The sequence below is a fragment of the Danio aesculapii genome, chromosome 17 (genome assembly GCF_903798145.1).
Source record: "Danio aesculapii chromosome 17, fDanAes4.1, whole genome shotgun sequence".
NCBI classification, from domain to species: Eukaryota; Metazoa; Chordata; class Actinopteri; order Cypriniformes; family Danionidae; genus Danio; species Danio aesculapii.
This window is the reverse complement of record NC_079451.1, coordinates 27426767-27450614: the sequence shown is the minus strand read 5'-3', so window position 1 is coordinate 27450614 and position 23848 is coordinate 27426767. Positions and strand designations below refer to the sequence as shown.

General features: G+C 36.0%; 1 protein-coding gene across 1 annotated transcript in view; it reads right to left on the bottom strand.

The window, feature by feature from the left end:
• The window catches only part of lck (LCK proto-oncogene, Src family tyrosine kinase), a 38338-nt gene that overhangs the window by 1954 nt on the left and 12536 nt on the right, over nucleotides 1–23848 (bottom strand). The window contains exons 7-12 of the mRNA XM_056476953.1: nucleotides 23489–23638; nucleotides 23197–23349; nucleotides 15973–16152; nucleotides 10255–10331; nucleotides 1368–1521; nucleotides 23–154 (exon numbers count right to left, since the gene is read on the bottom strand). Of these exons, the coding sequence (XP_056332928.1) occupies nucleotides 23–154; nucleotides 1368–1521; nucleotides 10255–10331; nucleotides 15973–16152; nucleotides 23197–23349; nucleotides 23489–23638 (846 nt within the window). The remainder of the gene's footprint in view (nucleotides 1–22; nucleotides 155–1367; nucleotides 1522–10254; nucleotides 10332–15972; nucleotides 16153–23196; nucleotides 23350–23488; nucleotides 23639–23848) is intronic.

Sequence of the window (23848 nt, the reverse complement as noted above, 5' to 3'; positions counted from 1 at the left end):
GAACATTGAGGCTGTTTGTTACCTGGATATGGGATTCTTCCATAGGTAACGATCTCTGTCAGCAGTACGCCAAATGACCAGACATCTGATTTGATTGAGAATGTGCCGTAGTTTATGGCCTCTGGTGCCGTCCATTTGATAGGAAACTTCGCACCTGGTTGATACATCGTAAAAGGCATTGTTTTAGATTCCTTTTAAAGCTGTTGTGGTCAGAATCTCTTGCATATGGATCAAAGATGCATTAAATTAAATTAATAGAAGTGATTTGATTTATACGTTGTTTATTAATTACAAGCAGAGTATTTGTTTTATTACTTATGAATTACAAATAACTTGAGTAAAATCAAAAAAGCAGTAATGCTGTGTCTTTCAGCGTAACACATTTATGTAAAATCAAATTAAAGAGCACTTATTGAACTACTTTTAGAAATGTTTAAATTAGGACTGATCGTACAACTTATAAAGAGTTTAGATGCAAAACCTCTAAGTACCATAGGACATTTTCCTCTAAAATTAGCATTTTTCCTCAGGCTATTGTGTGTAGGTTCCGTAATTTCACTTTTATAGCAAAGAATGTTTTTTTTTTATTGCATATAAAGTGAAATAACTGAACAAACACAAGAGGCTGAGAAAAATGCTCATTTAAAAGGAAAATTTAAAATGGCACTTAGATTTTTTTTTCATCTGAACTCTGTTGGTATTATTTATTTATTATCAATTTTACTATATTTAAAATGAACTAAAACCCTCTTGCTAACACATGGGTAATGCTTAGTGATTTGAGGTTTAGTGGTGAAGTTGAAAGATTTAAGTGAGATTCAGTCATTTTTTTGCTTGTATTATCTTCCAATAATCAGCTAAAGAACTTTTTCATCAACCTTAATCTAAAAACAGCTCTGGCCCTCTAACACTATCTGTTCTATCCTTTAAAACTACTTTATCATTTTCTGGGTTTATAATTTATTTGTAAAAACAAAAATGTTTAATTACCATCCAAAACTAAAGATGCTTTTTAAAATATTTTTGGTTAAATATTTCCAAAAATAATTCTGGTTAATAATGACTTTGGTCTATTTTATATTCTACTTATTTGTCAACTTCTGCTTTTTTCTGCTTTGTCAACTACTTTTATCTATGTAATATTATCTTAAACTACTTTTATCTATACTAAATTACTTTTACTTTGAATGATGCCTCCCAAATCCCAAACATATAACATCCCAAATATATAAATGTAAACATATAATTTATTGAGCTGCACTGTGACAGTTAAACAAGTGTTTTATGTTATTAAATAATTATAGATTTTTTTACCTTTGACCCATATGCAAAAGTTACAGAGAATAGTGCAGCAGAGGTTGTCTCACCTTCTCTGGCGGTGTATTCATTGTTTTCGATGAGACGGGCCAGGCCGAAGTCAGCAATCTTGCATATGAGCTCATCAGAAACCAGAATATTGGCAGCTCTTAAGTCTCTGTGGATGTAGTTCTTTTGCTCTACGTAAGCCATTCCTTCTGCGACCTGCAGGAGGCAGAAAAGTGTTAGTAATAAGACTGTGTTCAGAATAACACGCTATGCTATTATGGCATATTTGTTATGTATGTATGTATGTATGTATATTATATTTGTTTGTTCAATTGTTTGCTTGCTTTGCTTGCTATTTATAAAGCAATTTTAAAACCAACAGATGTTGACCAAAGTGCTTTATAAAACAACCAACATAGGATGTGTATATATATATATATATATATAAACCCCAAATATGTAAAACAAATTAAAATTACAATCAAAAGCAAGAAAGAGACAGAAGCTTTTTTATATGAGACTTAATAGCACCAAAGGGAAGAGCATAACCTGGTATGTGTAAAGGCAAACTATTCCACAGACGAGGGGCTGTGACAGAAAAAGCCCTATCGCTTTTTGATTTTAACCGTGATTTGGGAACAGCTCATCAATGTAAGTATAGGTGCCTGACAATCAAACTTTTACATTTGTATATACATGCATATTTTGGGCAATGACTAGACATTTGGTATAACGTTATATAACAAATAATACTGTGCATATGTATTTCACAATGCAGTTTGCTTTATTTTACCGTTTATTTCTAGCTATAGTGACCTTTGGGGTGCAGATAACGCTATTTCACGATACAACATTCTAACTTCTTATCAGTCAACTCGTCCTGAGGGTGGCGCTCTAATGACAGTATTCGAAGAACCACCTCTCCAAGTTAATACAAATTACGCGGCTAGAAGATATGATGAAACATTACTATTTAAATGTTTCAAACCTTATAATAGCTGAATCAGTTTATCACCTGAAGAAATTTGTCAGTAAAACAGCTTGTAATCAACGTCACATAGTTACCTCAGCAAATCCATTCAAACCTAAATATTCGAGAGAATATTTGAGAAATTAGCTGAACATATACAACATGTTCACTATTGTTTTACTTGGCAAGTCTCATTAATTAAACTACGTTTGAATAAACACTGAACAACAAATGTTTACCCCGTTTACACCTTAGGTTCAAACTGGGCCTTAAAATTGGATTATTTGACGCATGCACAAACTTGCATTTATCTAAATTGAGTGACTCCCACTGCTTCAGCTAAAAAATTACATCTAAGAAATATACAAAAACTACACCTTGGGCCTATTGATAAGTAAATTAACAGCACATTTTCATTTTTGGTTGAACTATCTACTTAAAGTTCTAACACTTTGATTCTCTGATTTTTGTTTATAGTGTTACAAGTTATGAGGAGAAAGTCGTGTCCATTTTCAGAAGAAGCAACTCCACATATACAATGTTAAGGTAAGAACAGACCGGAGAGCAGAGGAAGGTAGAAACAGTGCTAACTAGTTACTGACCTTGAGCGTTTAATGGATTAATATTGTCTTGGTCTGGGGAAGGTAACATTCTCAAATCTGTACACGCGGCTCTCAATTACACCAGGTGCATTTCTTTGCACTCTTTGTCACCACATGTTTACATAAGCGTTGTTGAGCGTGTGAGCCAATATTAGCACTCATTTATTATTACATAAAATGGTATGTCTCTGTCTAATTTAAATTTTTTTTAAACTAATTTAACAATTATTTTAACCACATAGACGTGACTGTCCATCACATTTTACTTAAATTACATTATCTCTCAGAAGTTCGGAGAAGTCTCCATGCTCAGAAAACTAAACTCAGTTGTTTTGGTGAGAAATAAACAACAGTATACTGCGAAACCAGTAAAGACAGCAATACCCTGAAGACATTTTAATAGCTCTTTCTATATTAACGTTTTGTGTATGTTGGCATTTCTGTGTGGAGTTTGCATGTTCTCGCCGTGTTTGTTCCGGTTTTCTCTGGATGCTCCGGTTTCCCTCACAGTCCAAAGACGTGCTGCAGGTGAATTGAATAAACTAAATTGGCCGTAATGTTTGTGTGTGAATGCGAGTGTGAATGGATATTTCCCAGTACTGGGCATCCACTGTGTAAAACATATGCTGGATAAGTTGGCGGTTCATTCTGCTGTGGTGGCCCCTAATGAATAAAGGGACTAAGTCGAAGGAAAATTAATGAATGTAAAAGGCATTATTTAAAGTTGCTTTCCCTACTGAAAAAACCTGGCTGGTCGACCAGCCTGATTTTAGAGGGGTTTTGGCCCTTTCCAGGCTTGTTTCCAGCCATTTCCAGCATGGTCTTAGCTGGTCAGGCTGGAAAATGACCAGCTAAAACCAGCTTTAAGGTCAAGCTGGTTTTAGCTGGTCATCTCCCAGCCTGACCAGCTAAGACCATGCTGGAAATGGCTGAAAACCAGCCTGGAAGTGGCCAAAACCCTTCTAAAACCAGCCTGATTGACAAGCAAAAACCAGCCAACCAGCCTAGGCTGGTTTAGGCAGTTTTTTCAGTAGGGTTAATACTATTTTTGCTGTCTCTTTTGATCAGTTTAATGAATACTCATGCTATAAAATGTTCATGTTCAAATGCAGTGTGCAACATGAGGATCTCATGTGACATAGCATATTGTTTCGTTTATTGTTGCATAACTGCTTCACATACTATTTTTTACAAAACAGTACACAGTAGGCTAGTGTTTAATTCTGAATATGACCTATGTTACTAACACAGAGGTCAGTTCCTGAGACAGGGAGGCTCTAGCTTTAACTTCCCTCGATTTGACTTTTAACCCCCTACTGCTCCACTCCACCCAGCATGCAGAAGTTCTTATTTAATCTCTACTTATGTCTGATCTCGGAACAGTGAGGTAGAAGTTGAACAGAACTTCTCAGAGACCCGTTATGCCTGAGACAGTACGGCAGCTGGTGTAGAATTTTATGTCAAATCATTTCAGCGATCTGTGATTGTGGCTTGATGTTATCATGGCTGCTCTGCGTGTGTGTCAGCAGATGCGTTATGATGGTAGTGCGATTCTCATTGGTTGCCAAACTGTCCGGTTTTTACAGAGGATGTTGCACTATGACACTTGTGCATGTTTGTTCAAGGAAGTGTTATGCCGACAGTCATGATTCAAAAATGTGTCGGTCTCACATGAACATGCCTGACAGTTTTGCTTCAGAACTAACAGGTAAGCATAAATGTACTGCCATTATTGGTGTGTATGTGTTTATAAGACACCAGCAAGTAGTCATTCTAAATGTCCTGAATGAAAAATTATATTACAGAGCATCAAAGCTGATCCCCAAAAGGAAAACATCTCTATTTAGTGCCACTTCAAAACATCCCGTCTTTCACTTTCGCTTGTGTTCTCTCTCTGCCATTGTTTTTTTAATGAAGACAAAGACATGTAGAGAGATATAATGATAATAAGAAAAAAATTGACAAAATAGGATAAAATGGTTCTGCAGCAAGTCTACAATAAACAATAAAAGCGCAAACTGAGATTAAATGTACGTGTAATGTGAGGTGTTCATGTGAGATTGTTATTGGTCTGAAATGTACACTTTCATGTTTTGAGTTTGAAGAGGATTATATATATATATATAAAGTGAAGTTGTTGTTATTTCTTATATACATACATATACATACATACAGTAGGGCTGGGTGATATGGAAAAAAATGCAATCTCAAATAATCAAAATCATTTTCCATATTAAACAATAACGTTATATATTTCAATATCAGTTGTTTATGTCGCCATATTTAAAAGCGTATCCCAACAATGACTAAAGCCCCAAAAATGAGAGGGTCCATTAAATAGCATAACCTATTTTCAGTGGCTGAAAATTTGGTGCATCCCTAATATCAACACACCTCTAGATTCTAGAGGTTTCACAGTACTGGAATTCTGTACCAATCGATACTGAAATTTTAAAAATGTTCATTTCCTGCTGCTGAGCACGTTCTTAAACAGCACTGATTTGCCTTTGTGTTCAACAGAAATGTTCCTGTATCTGTGGTTACACTTAGTAATCAGCGATGAGTTTGGTGAACGTTTTTAAAATTTCAGTATTGATTGGTACCGAATTGCATGTGATTGGCTTTTAGATCAATATAGAATTAAAAAGTCCAGGGCTTATCATTGTTAATGACTTAAATTTTATCGTGATACAATATAATATCGTTTATTGGGCCAGCTTTAATACACAGTGCATATAGAATAGGCATGGGCCGGTATAACTTTTTGATAGTATGATAACCTTGGATAACAATATCACCATTGGGTATTCTCAAATGAACACAAAATATTTTATTTTAGGAAACATTTAATATTTAGGAACAATAAACATGTCAGGCTAAATAATTAAAATAAATCATTAACCTCTGCTATCTTCATTAGTTTCAAAAACACATATTACATATTCCTTAGGAATGGTATAACAGAGAATTTTAGCGGTTTTAAAACCTTAAAAACCAGTTATCGTCCCATGCGTACTATAGATAATCATCATACCCCTTTGAAATATTTACTTAATTACTTTATTTGTCATACAGCCTGAAATCAAATCACATTCCATATAACTTTTCCAGCCTTTGAAATGTTTTTGTAGCCTTCTCCTAACCTGTTGTCTTTTGAAAGCAGGGTGGAATGTGGGTAAAGGTATAGATTTTCACAGGGTATGATGATATAAGGCAGGGATGTCCAAACTAGGGCCCACGGGCCAAAGTTGGCCCATGGTAACCTTTGATTTGGCCCATCATCCCATCTAAGATAAGAGGGAGAATGGTTTAGAGATTGTAAGATCAAATTTAATGTAACCTTTAATTTGTTTGTTTTATTGTTGAGCTATAAAAAGGCTAACTGGAATAAAATGTTTAAATTTAAATGCTGTAATTTAGTTTAAAATGTACATACTGTCACCCGACAGACAGAGGACAATGCATCAGATTCTGCTTGATTCTGCCCTGGTCAGATCACACAAATTTGATTTTCTTGACGACAAATGGGTGTCGTGACACAAGATTCAATCGTTTCTTCTCATGTAATGTGGCATAGTTCACGACAACTGATACCACCACACCATCGCAGAAAGTCTTGCATATTTAATTTTTTTTCTCGTTCTTCACCACGAGTTCCATCACGTGTGTGACACTGGACAATAGGAGTACATAATTGCTGCCGTTAATGTGCTGGTCAAGTAATAAAAAAAAGGCTGCAGATTCACTTATGGGTGGGTCATGGGTGGATAAGATCAATCATTGGTTATGCAAACTTTAACTATCTTTTCTAAAATATTAAAGTGTTTTAAGCAATTTCATCTGACAGACTGGCACAAATATGCAGACGTCTCCATGCTCACAATGAGTTTCTGAATTATCTCATCCTTCCGTCAGTTTGTTCTCCCGAGGTAATCTAGGAACATGTTCAGTGCTGCGAATACATTGCAAAAGCATTTCATCTTATTTAAATTTGTCATTAATATTGGATTAACATAGGCTTCTCTGTGAATATTTCACTTTAATTTTATTTAGGCTAGATTTATTTAGGCTAGATCATATCACAGACACTATGGGCCCTATCATACACCCGGCGCAAGGTGTGACACAATTGTTGTTTGCTAGTTTCAGCTCGGTGAAAGAATTGTTTTGACGTTTTGCAGCACGCTGTTTAAAAAGCAAATTCATTTGCGCTCATATGTTCAGTTCAGTAGACCAGATCAAAGTTGGCCTATAGTCCAGCACAGAGCGCGTTAGTTGTGTACCTTGCTTACACATTGCTTAATACACACAGGGTGTACAGCAATACGCAAATATCTTTACAAATGAAAAATAATTAAAGGATTAAAATATTACAAAAATTATTATTTTGTAATCTACATAAATATAAAAACCATACTTTCATAGCTTCTTTATCTCGGGGGGCTTTTTCAGTTTATTCATGACAATTTGCTTTTGTATAATGTTATCATTATTAGCAGTATTATTCATTATATGCATATTCATATTTGTTTTTTTATAAACAAGCTTAGAGTCTGTCCCAGTAGCCTAGTGGTTAGTGCGTCGACACACAGCATGTGTATTTGGATATAACTCAGTTTTTTTACCACACTTCATTATTATTGTTCATTTAATCGTTTGCTGGAAATTAGAACTGAATTTGGAAATAGTTTTGAAACAAATATTTGCGCTTAACAAATGAAATTAATTACGTATAGGCTAATGGATGTCTGTGCGTACAACACATTTCCCTATTCATGAGAGTGAAAGCGAAAGTAAACAACAAGGAGGCTCATCTCTCATTCTCGCGTTGTAGATGCTCTGTTTAACTGTTTTTTCTCTATTGAAGTGTTCAGTTTTTCTTTTTTTTTATTTAAATAGCAAATGCGCTATGGCACGATGCAACTGACTCTTAAAGGGAATGGGAGATGAAACTGATTGGTTTATTCTCAAAACACACCTATAACTCATTAAGAGAATAAGCTCAACCCTGTTAGACCATGTGCCACGGCGCAAAGTGGATTTTTCCGTCCTTAAAATAGCAAAAGTGGATTCTGACACACTCCTAATGCGTTTGCGCCCTGCGCTTCGGACTTTGCGCATGGATCATGGATATTAAGAAAAAAAAAAATTGCATAATCTGACATAGTGACTTTCATGACCAACAATAAAAATCGTGTGATCTGACCGTGGCTTAAGAAGAAAACATAGAAAAATAACTAAATATACAAATAATATCATGTTCTTCCCGTGTTCGCGTGGGTTTCCTCCGGGTGCTCTGGTTTCCCCCACAAGTCCAAAGACATGATATAGGTTAATTGGGTAGGCTAAATTGTCCGTAGTGTATGTGTGTGGATGAGTGTGTATGGGTGTTTCCCACTGATGGGTTGTGGCTGGAAGGGCATCCGCTGTGTAAAACATGTACTGGATAAATTGGCGGTTCATTCCGCTGTGGCGATTAATAAAGGGACTAAGCCGAAAAGAAATTGATTGAATGATTGAATGATTTCATTCAGCATCATGTTTATAATCTATACCACCGTTTCTTTACATTAACAAGAAAAAGAACATCTTACATTAGCCTCATATCATATGATCCCCCATGATTCTCTGACACACAAAACGCTGCTCAATAACATCAGTGTTTTCTCATCCTCACACCGAGCGCATGAGCAACTCTCACTTATTGAGACATTTACACCATGAGTGATCAAGAGCATCTGACAGCTAAATGTTTGAAACCTGATCAGATAGAAAACCCAAAAGTAAAGCTGCTGTCTGTTTGTGAGTAGTTATGTTTGGAAATAAAAAATTTTGATTCGTTCCAGTTGGATGTGTTCGCATAATAATTAAATGTTCTCAATGAAGCATGGCATGAGGTTAATTGGGTCAAGAATTACTGTGACCTAAATCTGGCCTTTGTATGGTCCTTACAATTGATGTGTACAATATTTGCTATAGTGGACAAACAATATGTTCCATTGTAAGCTGCTGCTTTAAATGAAGTCATTTTAACTTACTTAGATGAAACTAACTTAAAGCATCAAGTTAAATCTTGTATTACTTAAATGAAGTTGATTAACTTCTTTTATTAGGTTAAAAAGTAACAACTTGATGGTTTATTTTTTATGCTCACCCTAATACTGTGTGTTGTTTATTATTTGTCTTATTTTTACATTCTAATGTGTTTATATGGTGCTTAAACATTTCCTATAGTCAGTGCTGAAATTGGCAACTCTTTATTTTGTGTGTTATGATGTTCTTGGGTAGCAGTGCAGTTGTGTCTGAATTAAGGTGTCTAGACTAGTTCCAGCACACACAGTCATGCTCATTGTTAACCGTGAGATTAGGAAGCAGAACATCAGCTGAGTAATACTAGCATCACAAGCTTAGAGACAGCGGCCAAATAGAGGAATAAGTGATAAACAGAATATTCTGTAAGGGCTGACATTTTAGACTTGAGCTTGTAAAATGTCAAAGTTAGGTTAGTTTGTTTCCTGTGAGTAACACCTGGCTGATGTTTTGAGTGTAACAAAAGTGAGTGTGGCAAAATAAGTGAAGCCTTTTTCTAAAACTAGAAAAGAATAAATACACACTAAGGGGTTCGGTGGACAGGTTTTGTACGTACTGGGAACCTATTTTATCATTCATTCAATCATTGATTTTCTTTTTCGGCTTAGTCCCTTTAATAATCAGGGGTCATCAGCGGAATGAACCGCCAACTTATCCAGCCACAACCCACCAGTGAGAAACACCCACTCTCATTCACACACATACACTATGGCTAATTTAGCTTATTCAATTCACCTTTAGCTCATGTCTTTGGACTTGTGGGGGAAATGCAGGGAGAAAGTCACGAACACAGGGAGAACATGCAGACTCCACACAGAAATGCCAAGCAGTGACCTTCTTGCTGTGAGGTTACAAATTTCTACCCACTGCGCCACCATGACCCCTCCTATTTTATCATATTTAAAAATCCAAAAGAATTACCCTGCTGTTAAATAATCTATATATTTCCTTGTATCAACTTCATGGTGTTTTTTGGTTTTAATTTTAATTTGCACTTTGTCCTGCAAATTTTTATTTATTTATTTTTCTTCCCCTGTTATTTGTAAAACAAAATGTCAAATTTCTTTCTTCTATCATCACTGTTACGTCACGACATGCATGACTCCAGACTGTTTAATTATTGTATTTGAACCTAATTATTGTGTTAAGATGCCTTGGGATGTTCAGTTCTTGGAGTGGGACTTGGGTTAAAAAAGAAAAAACTAGAAAGAAGGAAGCTGTAATGTATATATGAAAACGTTATTTTTCTTCAATAAAAAAAATCTAAAATAAAAAGGTGAAGCCTACCTGAGCAGCCATGTCAATGAGCGTATTGATGGGTATATCACTTCCTTCTGGAGTTTTCAAAAAATCCACCAAGCTGCCTGAAATCAGAGTCAGAGGGATTTTTTTAACTCAAGCGTGTCAAAGATCACAAGCGTCAAAACAATAAAAGTGTAAAACAACTCCGATTTTTCTCCATACATTAGAATGTGTCCGGTTTATTTTAATTTTGTTTAAAATAAAAGTTTAATTTAATAAAATGTCTGTCTTTACCACTATCCTTCAAGTTCACTAAGTTTCACCTTTAAGCTATCAAGAATAATCATTTAAAATATTAATATAAACATATTTGATCAGTAGCAACATTAAAATATTTGATATCAAATCTCAATAGCAAAACATTTTAATTTTAAATTATAATATGTAAGATTTAAGTATGATTCTTTTAATATATATTATTTCTACCAATATAGTGAAATTTTGAAACATTTAAGACTACGCTTTACTTGCATTTTTAACTATGCACTGTGAAAAATGTAGAACTGAATTTCCTGAAGCAGATTTCAGTTTTGATCATACAATTTCCAAAACAATGATGAATTAGCAAGAGAATTTCAGCCCCCAGCATGCACTTTTATGGACTACATGAGAAGAATAACCTTCCAAAAATTGCTTTGTTTTTCAAAATTGTATTTATAGTTTGTAAATCTTCAGTCTTCAGCATCCTTTTTAAAAAACTCTTCAACCACAACTGAACTTAACCGGAAGCCTGCTCTCTCCATCAGTCATTTTGGTTCAAAGGCAAAAGGAAACAGCAGATAGATGAACGCTGTTGTTTTGGTGCCTAAATCGTTCTCTAAGCTCTTCTTAGAGTTTACATGAAACTCAAACAACAGCACGGAGATTAGATCCAAGAATTAGAACAGAACATCACAACTTCAGGAAACTAGTGCAGCCAGTTTGGATCAGGCGCTGAGACGTTCGGTGTTAAAGGCCAAAGTTGTTGCTTTTGAGACGACGGCCTGCTTTGGAAAAAATAACCGACTGACCCTGAAGGAAATTCCCACAAAGGTGCAGCGGAAAAATAACCCCGTTAGGAGCTCTATTAACAAGCCCGCTATCACTTTGCTTTTATCTCAGATCGCATTAGGGTGTAAAATTCAAGGTCGTGGGTTAAATTTAGATGAAGTTCCCATGTTTTGAATCATTCTGTCACTGTCTCCATTGTTAAAATGACAGTGGGATGGAAAAGGGCACATCGACCTCTTCTTTAAAAATAACAACATGGCAACAATTGCATGTTTAAACAAATTGCATAAAGCATAAAGCAATGGGAGATTTACAAGCTGAGCGTTCTGTCCTATCAGCTTCCTTCAAGAATACAAAGCGCAGCCATTCACGAGCTGTGCCTCTGACGTTATAGTAACGCTGCTGTTCCTCTTAGAGTCTTTTGTTTCCATTGGCATCTATATGACATTCTGGAGGCCCAGCAATCCTCTTTGGGGCAATGAGAGTGACAAACAATCCATACTGGGTTACATGTGGAATAATATGCATCCGAATACACCTATATTGACCAACCACTATTGTTGCATTATAAGAGGAAAAAAACGTGGGTGTGGAGTTCTGTGTGCACCTGTGGCCTCAGTTGACCATTTATGAGTGAGTTTCTGGGTGGTTGGCTATAAATTGGAAGGCATTCCTGATACTTGCCTATAGAACAAAGAGCTTTCACTGTATCTGCCCTTTCCCCTGTCTGTCTGTCTCTCACTCCTTTTATGTGCTTTCTGCCTCTCACAGTCTCTTTTTAATGTGATGGAATCCACGCTGTAACTGAGGTTGCATGTGTAGAAGTTGCAGCGAGATGCGGTGTGTCTGTGAGGGGTTTATTGTGCGTTAGTGGTTAGAGAAGATAGAAAAACTGAGCTGAATGTATAAAGATATTGTTGCTGTTGTACACTGTAAAACCCAACAGTCAACTTTATCAAATGAAATGAGTGTAGTTAACTCAAAATTGACTGAAAGTTAATTCTACTCAAATCGAAAAGAGTTTTAAACTCAGTGTTGAAGGTAATGAGTTAATTAAATACCTCATTACTTCAACTTAAATGGAGTAACTTTACAGTACTTATATAGGTTCGTTTTTTAACTCAAATGGTTGTTGCAATCGGTTTTCTCAAACGGTTTGAGTGTCCTTTAACTTATTGAGTTTTACAGTACTCAGTTGGTTTGAGTTCTCTATTGGGTTTTACTGTGCTCAAATTGCTTCATTTACTCAAATGGATTAAGTTCACTGTACTCATTAGGATTAGTTTTTTAACTTAAATGGTTTGTTGCATTCGGTTTCTTCAAATGGTTTGAGTTACCTTAATGTTTTGGTTTTTACAGTGTAGTTGTGGATTTGTTTATTGGGTTTAAAAGTTAATTAATGTCCAATCATTTAATTAAATTCAAGTTTATTTGTATAGTGCTTTTATGCACAAGCTCTGGATGACATCCACAAGAGGGTTACAAATAAACGATATTATAGAATCTCTGACTTGAAATTGATAATCTAAAATTTTTCTTAACATGCTGCTTCAAATGTGTTTTCTTTCAGCACTTTCTGAAATAGACATTTTGACGAAGTTTTAATGTAGTTCAGTACACAATACATTGAATAGAGACAAAACATTGTCAAGCTCCAAAAATCTAAATACCAGATTTTTGTTAATTGATTTATTGAGCTTAACTATTCGTAGTCAAATTGACTTCTATTATAAGAAAAAGTCATATAAATATGTTGTTTAAGAAATAGTTTACCCAAAAATGACCCCCAAGACATCCAATACTTTAGGTGACTTTTTTTTTTCTCAGTAGAACATCAGAGGGGATTTTTAGCTAAAACCATGATCCTTAGTGAATCATAAAAATTAAACAAATGGTTTCTGGCACTTTGAGAGTCTATAGAGAGTCTAAAAACCTATAGGCCTACAGGAAAATCCAAATGAATGCATAATTCTAGTGGAGTAACGGATCACAAAACTCAAGGTTCAGATATTATAGTGGTTTTTTTAGTCACGGATCAGCCAAAAAGGGAGGAAAGAAATGTAATTTGCTTTCCATTTATTACAAAAACAGTACTGCAAGACACTTTTAGTTTTAACAAACAGAACATAGAACTTGTTATATTATTAAAAATAAAATGAAGAAATAATCAGCTCAATAAAAGTAAAATTGTAAAATATTCAGTACTGTGAAAAATTCACTGTTACTACTACTGTTGCTGATGACGCTAAGTGTATAAATCTAACATTACAATTTGTACAACCCATATTTATTTCATGTATTCTCATTTTCAATAAATTGTTCAGTTTTTCGCTCATAAATCTTTCATTGCTAGATGAATCATTTTTGAAGAATTATTCAGTGGCGTATTTTTGATGGCTGGTTAATTTGGTTAAATAATGTAATTGCTGCCTACAACTTTCATTTTTGAGCATATGATGGTCATTTTAATCTTTACCATAAACATCAGTGGTTTTATTAAAACTAAAACTGTTCTCCCAGTACTTCTGTGTTATTTGACTGTTTGTAACTTCATAACTCAAAAAAATAAAGACTGAACCTCTTTGATTTTTGCATTTTTCAATCACAGATTTGAATGCAGCGATTCGAAGGATAACTAAACATATGCAAATCCCCATCATTTATAATTTATGTTGAGTGAGTTTTGAGATCCCGAACTTTTAATGATTAATTATGTAGCTTACACTGAATGCTTTAATGTAGACTGAACAAGTAGTGACAGAAAATATCTTTAATGAAATCCACCACATCCTGAATAACCAGCCTGATCTCACGAGAAAACGAAAGTATTTTACGTTTTGTCAGTTTACTGGCAAATTAGTACGAATTCGTAAGAGTTCAGTTGTACAAAATTGTACAATTTTAAAAAAGAGGCATGGCACCTAACCCCACCCCTAAACCCAACCATCATTGGGGGATGAGCGAATTGTATATTGTACGAATTAGATCGTACGAATTCATATGAATTAGCCACTAAATCAAAAAGTTGAGATTGTGTTGGAATAACCCACCACAACTTCTTCCGTCATCAATATGTTTTACAGGAAAGCCTAAATGGTTTCATACATGTGATTTAAATGACCCGAGAGTTGATCTCTCTGTGACTCTTACAAATTTAGGATTAATCTACCAATAAAAAAAATGTATTAATCCATGGACCACATGTGTCCTGAACCATGGGTTGTGATCCAAATGAATCACGGATTAAAAGTGATCCATTACACCCCTACTTGACTCCTAATGACACATTAAGGTCTTATGAATCTAAACAAATGGTCTCTGCTAGAAAATGTTAGAAAATTGCCCTGATGATCTATAATTAAAGGTAATAATGTTATAAATAATGTTCACTTTCTTGCACAGGTAGTTAATTTTGCTTTATAAGACCTCAACTGGTATTAATTTTGTTTTACCTGTTTATGTTATTTTGACTCAAAGTTCTGGTAGAGGTAAAAATAGCATTTTAATCACCAAGGAGCACAATTTCAGCTAAAAAAAAAAAAAAAACATTATTGTTATACATTGTTATGCTTTGCTGAGAAAGAAAAGTCACTAGCCTGAAGGTGAGGGTAAATTTTCATTTCTGGGTAAGCTGTTACTTTATTAACCATATTTTGTGTTCCACGAAATCATGTGGATTTGGTTTCATGTTAGTTTTGGGTGAAATTTTGAGACAGACACTAGTTTTAAAATGAGGTACAGTATAAAAAGAGCAAAAACCTAACAAAACACAAGCACTTCATATGTTCAGAACTGAAGTGGGTCATGTTATGTTCTAGAACAGTCAAGGTGGGAACGCCACAGATGAAACACAAGCTCTGGATGCCATTCACAAGAGGGTTACAAGAGACGTCAGAACCGCTTGCTGAACAATGACAGGCATGAATCAGCATGTCTGATTAAACACAGGCCTTTATAGAGGAATAAACACCACCAGGGGTGTAACTAGGAAACATGCCCCCAAAAATGTTCAGATTAGTTTTTGAGATTTGACTTTTTAGGTCTTCAAAAGAATACATTTGTACAATTTTGCAGAATAATCCTTTGGGTTATTCTGCGATCAAAAGTATTGGGTAAGATTTTTTTGTTAATAATATTTTGCAAAGATCAACTTCTGAATGGTGTATATTGTTGGTAAAGGGCAATTTTATGAATAAACAGACAATGTAAGGTTTATATTTTAACAAAGATGTGTACAGGTAAACGTAAAAGCATCATAGTTATGCATTCTCTAATATTAGAAAAAGACCATGTGTCAATACAAGGAAAAACACTGAAAACTAAATACTTATGAAAGGTCAAAGAGGATGTTTAATGTTGCTCTGTTGAAAATCATTCATGTGAGAGAGGGATGCAAATTCACACATCTTCACTATCTTCAAAGCTTTGTTTTCATAGAGGGAACACCAGTGAGGAATGGCTGTGGGCTTAACACACACAAACAACTCTCCGAAAGTGTTCACGCTCCTGAAACCACTCAAACCTGTTGGGTCATGAAACCCTGATGAAAGTTTATTGGAAGTTTGCTCAATGAGTGTGAGTGTGTGTTTTGTAAAGGAAGTTCAGATGGGACCATGAATGAATCATTTAGTTCTCGACGTGACGGCATCGTCATGTTAGGGAACTCTCATCTGCTTTGGTAGGTGAATGTATTTGTTCATTTTTGTGTCTCACCGTTCTCCATGTACTCGGTGATGATGTAAATGGGCTCCTGCGTGACCACAGCGAAGAGTCGCACCAGTCGAGGGTGCTGTAGGGACTTCATCAGGTTTGCTTCAGCCAGGAAAGCACTGATGGACATGGTTCCAGCCTTTAGACTCTTGATAGCCACTTGACGGTTGTTGTTATATAGCCCTATAAGCAGAGGGAGAGAGAATGAATTGGCTTATTTTCAATGGAATTTCTGTCATCAAGTTTCTCATGTCACTGCAAATCTACATCTATTCAGTATATTGTTTTATTTGTGCCTAGCAATAAATTGGTGGATTGAACAATTCTAATATAAATGCAACCACTGTTGTTGTAATTTTGGGTGTGGTTACAACTTGTTAACAGAGCTGATGCCATCATATCCATATTGCTATACAGAGCAAACTACAAGTTCCTACATTTCTAAGTCACTGTTAGTAAATGTTAGTAATGTTAGTAAAATAACAGTTTTTAAACGCTGTTAAACTGGCAGTCTAATTTTCCAGTTTTCACCGACTTTTCACTGAGAAGTCAATCTAATGTGACAGAAACCCTGGAAGAGCAGGGTGCCCAGATGAAGGCCAAAGAGATGATCCTTTTAGCGAAAGAGAAGCTGGTTGATCCAAATCTGTGTGTTCTAAAATATTTCATCTTTACAATGTCATTGGCTCATTAAGGTCCCCTAAAATGTTGGTCATTCACAAAAGGCAAATGCATGAGAGGATAATGCATCAAATCGTCAGTGAGAAATCTGGTTTGGAATTCTATATATAGCCAAATTAATTTTGTTCAAGATAGGATACCTAGGCATATTTGAATAAAAAGAGTTAATAATAAAAATAATACATTTTATTTATAGTGCGTTTTTTTTCAGACCCAAAGCGCTAACAGGCATACAAGGCAAACAAAGCAGAACAATAAAAACAGTAAAAAAGACCACAATAAAACAATAAAATATGAACGATTCAATACAATTGTGTGATACAATTAACAAAAATAATCAATCTAAGTTAAAAGCAACAGTAAAAAGGTGAGTCCTGAAAGGTTTCTTAAAACATTCCAGAGAAACGGCATTCCTGATGCTAATGTGTAGGCCATTCCATAACTTAGTGGCACTTCGAAAAATGCAGATGAGTCCAGTCCAGATGAAGAACGAAGACTGCGGGTGGGAGTGGCCAGAGTTACCAGCTCACAGATGTAGTCAGGTGCACTGCTTTGTATGTTAAAATTAGAGTTTTAAAATCAATACGTGACTTAACAGGAAGCCAGTGAAGTTGCTGAAGTACAGGAATGATATGGTGGCACGAGGAAGTATGTATTAAAACCCGTGCAGCAGTATTTTGAATGTACTGTAAACGTTTCAGAGAGCTTGCTAGTTATAGAAGTCAAGACGTGATGTGATAAAGGCATAGATAAGCCTTTCTGCATCAGGCTGTGATAAAAAAGGTGCAATCCGCGCAATGTTACGTAGGTGAAAGAAGGCTATTTTAGTCAAGTGTTTGAAGTGTAAGTTGAAACTAAACTGTGTATCAAAAAGCACCCCAAGGTTGTGCAACTGGGTAGAGGGAAACACTTGAAGATCACCAACAGAGAGTTTAAGTATGTGGAAATGATATACTGTGAGCCTCAAACACCATTGTTTCCTCATTCTCATATAAATAGTTAAAGAGCCCATATTATGGCTTTTTGAAAATGCCCTTCCATGTAGTGTGTCACACAGCTCTAAGTGAAGTGAAATATCCAGCTAAGGCTTAAATCTGTAAGTGTACAGTGTTTAAAACTATTGATTCATCTATAAAAGAGTCGACTCATAGTGCTTCAAACGAGTCGTCTTGATAACGAGTTATTAGGTGTTTCGCGATGACGCAGCTACGAAACACAAGTAGTTGCACGCGCAAACCCGGGAGATTTGAAACCTGCGGCTCCGCCCACTAACAGAAAAAAGTCACACACACACACACACACAGAGACACACACAGACACCGGTAGAATGAAGTCACGCTGTGCAGATGGAGATTATTGACAGTTCACCCAAAGATGAAACCTTAGCATATAGCCTAGCCTTGAGCAGATCGAGAGCCTCTGGAAACTACCTGCTTACAAAGAAGACTTCATCAGTTTGTTAAAGGAAGGATCGGTAAAGACTGTCAGAACAAGGATCAGTGGATCATGAATCAGTTTCTTCCCCCATTTCACCAGTGTAAGTACGTGCGATTAAAAGTGTTGCCTCGTTTACTCTAGCTTGCAAATTATGCATTTAGTTGTGTTTTGTTACTTGTAACCGCGTGTGCTGTATCAGGTTAACTCTTTATATTCTCATATCGCGTGTAAAGCTACGTTGAAAACGCGACGCGTGCCGCTTTGTTTATGGATAGTCAGCTATGTGTGTGTGTGTAATGTGTGTGTGTGTGGCTCCTCTGAGGACGGTCGTTTGTGTGAGTGTCTCCTCTTAGGAGGTTGATGTGTGTGTGTGCGTGTCTCTGAATAGGGTAAAGCTCTAGGCAAAGGGTGATCAAAGGGACCCGTTTGTCAAGTGAGGACTTTAGGGGGTGTCGCGGTTGAAATCTTAGGGTTGTAATCGCGGATGTAACTGAGGACGCGGAGGGGGAGGGAGGTGTCGCCGCCGCGCCGTCTCTATTCTGGACGCGCCGGCCCTGTGTGTGCGTGTGTGTAAAAAGAGCAAGTAGACTGCTAGGACATATCCTCGCCAGTTCTTGGACTTTTTGCTTGATAAAATAGTTAGTCGTCAGTATTTTCTAGTCCATCGTCTGTGTTTACATTCACCCACTGGCAGCCAAAATCCACTATGAAGCGTGTGTACACTGTGACTACTTTTATATTGTTGATAATCTGCTGGGCATTTCACTCTGCCTCGTGCTGAAGCCTGTCAGTGTCGTCGACCAATCGCAGCAGGCTGTCATCGGTCCAATCAGCGCAGATTAGCTTCGCGCTGAGGAGGGGTTTGGGTACAAATGAATCGCTGAACGATTCATATGGGAGTCGCTGGGATAATTAGGTAAAAATAAATGCATATTATAAGACCATCAAAGTGTTGTTTGACCTTGCATGCATATTAGACTGTTGTTGGAGACCCTTACAACCGAAATATGACCCTATTTCATCTATAATATGGGCTCTTTAAACAAAATATCACAAAAATATGTGAATCAGATCATTACACAGACTAAACATCTACAATACAATTCAGGAACAAACTAGGTTTCTCTACTTGCTTACAGAGCTCACTCACTCCAAGCTAATTTGACTTTCTTTAACACTTTATTTGAAACGATTTCATTTTTTCAGGCATCTAATCAATTTGTTTAAATATTTTTGACAGTCTGAAATATTATTTTGCTTGTGTATTTAAGAGTACATCATACAATAGAATGATGTGACAGAGCTCATTAATATTCATGACCCATCCAAATAAGGTCAAATCAGACCTTTTACTTCCAGGGCCAATACTTAGGGTTGTAAATAGACATGTAAAACTGTTTCTGGAGAATTTTTGCACTTACCCAAACCACAGCTACAATTTGATAGCCACAACGTTTCAGGCAACATTATAATAAGAGTCTATGGTTCTTCTCTAAATAAAATGCATTTATTTACCCACCGGTCTCTTAAAATCAAACTGGTTGATTCTGTTCCCTTGTTCTTTAGTATTCCACTGAAGAATGATGTGGGTGAGTGAATGATAGCAGACTTCTGAAACTTATAAAGGCACTGACAAATAAGAAACCATGTGGAAAAACATGCTACTTCTCATCGTGAGAATGAATTGCAATAAGGGTGTTTGCTCTGTGAAAATTTTCACAATGTTTTTCTTCAATGTTTACTGTCTGATTGTCTGATAACGTCTTTTATTTCTTTGGGGCTCATTTGTGTGATGTAATCAGCAATGAAAATCACTGAGCTTTAATAAACGGAACAGTTCATTACATGTAACGCTTCTTTCATTTGAATGAGGAAAGCTATTCACTGCTCAACCAAATGGAGCTATGATGCGGGCTTACACGGTCATGGAGTTTTACAGGTGTGAGAGAAACAAATGGTTGCTACAGCAACCAGGGACAGGAAGTGGTTTAAACTTACAGTTTTGAAATGACTTTCATGAGTCGAATTGAAGTCAACACAACACAAGTGTAATATCACTGCTGTTGTTTGAATATGCTTGAAAACTGGACATAGTAAATAGAGGAAAATCTTCTCAGAATAAGATCATAAAAACCAGAAATGAAGGCCATATATGATGAATGATGTTACTTTAATCTCAACACCGGGCATCATGTTTGGTAACTAAACAAAAACATAACACGTAATATGCTCATTTAAAATATAATACTAAATAACTACACTATGATCAAAGTTAAAATGCTTACAAACATAAAATAAAGACTAATATTTTCACCTCACAAACTGTTTAGACCATACATTTTTCATTGCATACATCCATACATCACAAAATGAGTTGTGTTTAATTAGTATTACATAATAATATTACAAGCTTCCATTCTTAAAAAAAGGTTTAGGAAACAAGCATTGTATTACAAGTAAATACTAGATAAAATTGTTTATCTTTGCCTTTGAATGTTGCCTTTGTCTCAAAAGTGTTCTGAACTATGTAGTATTATTATACTAAATTAGTATATCCTCTTCTCAAAAACGGCCTAGCACCTCAATACATTACAGATATGCTTAATGAATACAAACCTAACAGATCACTCGGATCCTTAGGATCATATAAACTAGAAATTCCAAGGGTTCAGTCAAAGCAGAGGGAATTTGCCTTCAGCTATTACAGCCCTCGCTGCTGGAATCAGCTTCCAGAAATGATCAGATGTGCTCCAACATTAGGCAAATTCAAATCAAGACTTAAAACATATCTGTTCAGCTGTGTCTTTACTGAATGAGCACTGTGCTACGTCTGACAGATCCCACTATTGTCTTTCTTTTCTATTTTATTCTTTTAGAACCTGTTTTAACACATTTTAATCTGTTTTTATATTATTTGTTTTTATTTTCCTAAACTTTTCTTTCTATATAAATAAACTTGCCTTGCCTATATAATTAGTATCTATTAAAGTGATCCAAAGTGAGTTTGGATGACTAGTACCATTGTAATCTATGCTTGAGATATTTGTATTCAGTTATATCTGTAAGAATGAGCCTGATCTTACAGGTTTATGTGTATGAGTACCTTAGATCACAGCATGAGCACCACCAAATTGCTGAATCTGCTTATTTTGAGGGCTCAACCAGTTAAATGTTCCAACAAGCTTACTCTATTTACAGTTCTGACATGCCAGGTGGTCGCTGACACTCATTTGTATTCTGGTAAAAGCAGCATATACACACCACACAAGCCTGTAGATGCCTGTTTGTCTATAACCATTCATGATGGTCCAATTCTTAATGTTTGCTTGCGAAACGATTCCAGACAAGCACAGGCAGACCTGGGCAGGTGCGACACCTGGATGCTGTAATGCATTTTGTTTTGTTTGTCTTTGTTTTAAAAAGTCTTTCTTACTAAACTTTTATGTGTGAAGGACATTTTCTAAAACTAAAGCATTTTTCCACTATATAGAACTCTATATAATTCCACTATATATTTCCACTATATAGAACTATGTGTGAAATGGACGGGTTCTTTGCGTAGTGTTGGATTTGCTTGTTGGTGTTTTGGCTTTTAGCAATGACATTTACATTAGACTGAACTGAACTAAACTGAACTTCAACTCTGAAAACTGGACTGACACAATTTCAATTTACTAGAACTTTTATGTTAAGCTGCTTTGAAATAATCTACATTGTAAAAGCGCTGTAGAAATTAAGATGAATTGAATTTTTAATTAAAGTTTCTCAATGGAAGCATTAATGCCAGTGAAGAACATTTTTCACTGATTGTGCTATGTATTGACCTTATTCTTCAATGCAGAAGTGTGCTCGTTTTTGCGATTGTTTTAGAACTTCCAATTCAGCTGCCTATGAGAGAAATGACTAGGAATAATAAATGGCAGAAAACGGTCAAACTACTAGCTCTACAAACAAGTGTTTGCATGATTATACAGACAAAGTAGAGTCATATAAGAAAATATCAGTTTGCAACATCAAGCAGCATAGCTGTTATGGAAGTGAATAAGACCGGAAGTCTTGAGCCAAAAAGATTGAAATGGCTGTGCCCGCTCGTACGCGAAGAATAAGGTGAATATAATTTTGTTAGTTGTATGTGCATGTATGTGATGGTGATTTTATCACCTAAGAACCTGTGAAGAGCTTAAATGAAGGCATATACATCACAACTATGCTTGATAACATGCTTGATAATTTTTCTATCATATGTTGTAAAATCTGTCTATAACCATTAGGATTTTAAAGTTATTCTTTTCTAAATCAGGGGGCCCCATGAATAGTGGAATGTTCCTTCCTTACTGCACATGCAAATATTAAAATTTTATCACAAGCTAATTAACTGTATATAATTTGTAAGCTTACTTTTTATTTGCGAATATAGGTTCCACTTTAAACATTCCATTTTAAACATATTTTTAAGATGCAGTTTACTTACAAAAAATGGAGAGAAATCAAATATCTATAGAGAAAGAGAGTGTTTTAGGGGCCTCATACCTGGAATTGCTTAGAGCCCCCAGATCACTAAGTCCACCCCTGACTATGCAGACTAGCAGGGTGTGTCCACCAAGGCTATATATTTGAGAATACTTGAGAGCTGTTCTGCAGTGCTGCATTTAACTTGAATATTATATAAGTTGAATATTCTCCAACTGCTTATTTAAAAATTGTGGGGAAACAGCGCCTTGTCACACTGTTGGCATTTTAAAAATTCAGCACTCATTGAAAACAACAGAAAAAATGCAAGTGCCTTAGGATAAAATGCTTTGGTGGACAAGCACATGTGTTGTGTTGCTAGTGTAATATGCCTGTTGTAATGTATTCTCATTGCTGAATGAGACTTGAGGTAATCTCTCCCTCATATTGTCACTTCTGGTCTTGGGTCTAACATTACTATGCATTACTAACTATACTATGCCTGTGTGCAATCATATGTTTTAGAGGAGGCATGGCTTTCGTCGATGAATATACAGGTCTAGCAGGATCTATAGCGTTAACAACTCATAGCTCATCTGAAGTGGCCTAGACTACCTTTAACTCTACAAAACAATTGAGAAAACACTGCTAAGTACTTACCCATCCATACTTCTCCGAACTGTCCCTGCCCCAGTCTGCGCTCTAGTTTGAGAGACTCGCGAGGCACTTCCCACTCATCCTGCCACCAGGGTTTTTGGGGCGCTCTGGTCTGACACGGTTTTACCAGCCGAGTGCACAGTCCATCAGCCTCTCCTACACAGAGACCGATAAACAGATGATGACACTTTTCTACTGTACTACAATTGACAATTCTGAAGTCTTCACTAATATTTAAAAGCAAAATAACCTGACAGCAAATGTGTGTAAGGCACAAATGAACTCTTGAACATACGTGAATAATGTTTGACGAGTTCTGATAGGGAGCTGAAGGAGATCTTGTTGGTGATGTAGAATCCACCTGCGTCCATGTTGCGAATCCTGTAGTGCTTGATGATGTCCCCTTGCATGGGGTCCAGGTCTCTCACAGAGATGGAGAAACTACCTAAGGCACCAAAACAACAGGATTATGATTTGGAGTCAAGAGCACATACACTCGCACATTCATCTTCATAAGACTGATAATTTTTAGTTTGAACTTAATAAACACTGGTTATGGTTCTGGGGTTACTAGTAGACGGGCCCAAGGGTGCCTCGGAATGACTTCAATGTGTTCAATGGCTCACATTATGCTTTTTGCTCATCTCAAGTGTGT